This window comes from Apteryx rowi, unplaced genomic scaffold (assembly GCF_003343035.1).
Source record: "Apteryx rowi isolate R43461 unplaced genomic scaffold, aptRow1 scaffold_325, whole genome shotgun sequence".
NCBI classification, from domain to species: domain Eukaryota; kingdom Metazoa; phylum Chordata; class Aves; order Apterygiformes; family Apterygidae; genus Apteryx; species Apteryx rowi.
In genome coordinates this window covers 1,030,341-1,031,620 of record NW_020449697.1, presented here as the reverse complement: position 1 = coordinate 1,031,620, position 1,280 = coordinate 1,030,341, and the positions used below count along the sequence as shown (strand labels likewise).

At 75.8% G+C, this 1,280-nt stretch overlaps 1 protein-coding gene across 1 annotated transcript in view; it reads left to right on the top strand.

Annotated features, from left to right (window-relative positions):
* The first annotated feature begins 1,030 nt into the window (after nucleotides 1-1,030).
* TBX4 (T-box 4) overlaps nucleotides 1,031-1,280 on the top strand; it is a 27,006-nt gene continuing 26,756 nt past the window's right edge. The window contains exon 1 of the mRNA XM_026071443.1: nucleotides 1,031-1,186. Within this exon, the coding sequence (XP_025927228.1) occupies nucleotides 1,031-1,186 (156 nt within the window). The remainder of the gene's footprint in view (nucleotides 1,187-1,280) is intronic.

Genomic DNA, 1,280 nt, shown 5'->3' with positions numbered 1-1,280 from the left:
TGGCCCGCGGCTGGGAGCGAAACCGGCGGTGCCCTCGGGGGGCCGGGCCGGGCTGCGCTGCGCTGCGCGGGGCGTTCCGTGCCCGCGCTGCCGCGGCGTGTGCGGGGCGGCCATCGCGCATATAGCACGTATGTACCGCACGTATAGCTCCAGCGGGCTATCGGCCTGTGCGGGTAGCTCCGTCTGTAAAGCTCTGCCCGAGTTGTTCCGCGCAGGGGCAGCCCCGGAGTCGGCGAGGGGGGAGCGCCCCGTCGGGAGGTGCCCCGCACGCCTCCCCGGGGTTTCCCTTGTGTCCCCGGGGGGAAAAGCCCCCGCGGGGCTCCGCAGCGTCCTGCGGGCCGCGCCGCTCCGCGCCCGCGGGGCCGGGCCGTCGGGCAGGCAGCGGGGCGGGCGGCCACGTCCCTCCGCGCAGTAAAAGTCGGCGTTGATGCGCGGCAGCCCCGGCGGAGCTGTCAGGCCTTATCTTTATTGGCTTTTCCCAGTCTCCGTCCAAGTTTAAGAGGGGCCCTTTTATCTCGGAGCCTTGCACTCCGCGTGTTTACGCAGGACGGCTCCGCCGCAGCGCTCCCCCCGCGGCCCCGGGGCTCCGACGTGCCCCAGAGCCGGCGCGGGGCCGCGGCGCTGCGCCCGTCCGACGGGCCGGGCCGGGCCGGGCCGGGCCGGGCTGGGCTGCCCTCCCCCCCCGACAGGTACCGGCCCCGCACGGTGTCTGGCAAATTGCGGGGGTGGCGGCGGGGAGGGAGGGGGGGGGGGAAAGGAAGGAGGAAGCATCCGACCTGCGGAGGCTGCGGGTCACATCTGAGATGAGCTGCCCCGGCCTCAGAGCGTGCAGCCACGTGTTGGCGGCTCCCCAGCAGGGAGGGCAGGACGGGCCCCCCCCAGGCCCGAAGCGTGTCGCGCCGCAGTCTGCCCGCTGCCTGCGGAAGGGCGGCTGGGCCGGGCCCGGCAGGTGGAGGCGCCCGGGGGGGGGCGGCTTGGACGGGGCCCCCGGCGCTCCGAGCTAACCGCGCACCTCTCTGCCCCGAAGGAAATGCTCCAGGAGAAAAGCCTGGCTGAAAGCGAGGAAGGGTTTCCAGCGGCCCCGGCTCCCGGCCATGCCGACTCCGCCGCGGGCTCCCCCGTCCTCGGCGTAGCCGGCGTGAGCAGCACGCCGCTCAGCAGCCCGCAAGGCCCCGACCCCGAGCAGGTACGCGCCGTGCCGCGGAGCCGCCGCGGAGCCGCCCCTGCGCTGCCCCGGCCGCGCAGCCGCCCGCGGAGCCGCTGTCCCTGCCGTCGTGGCG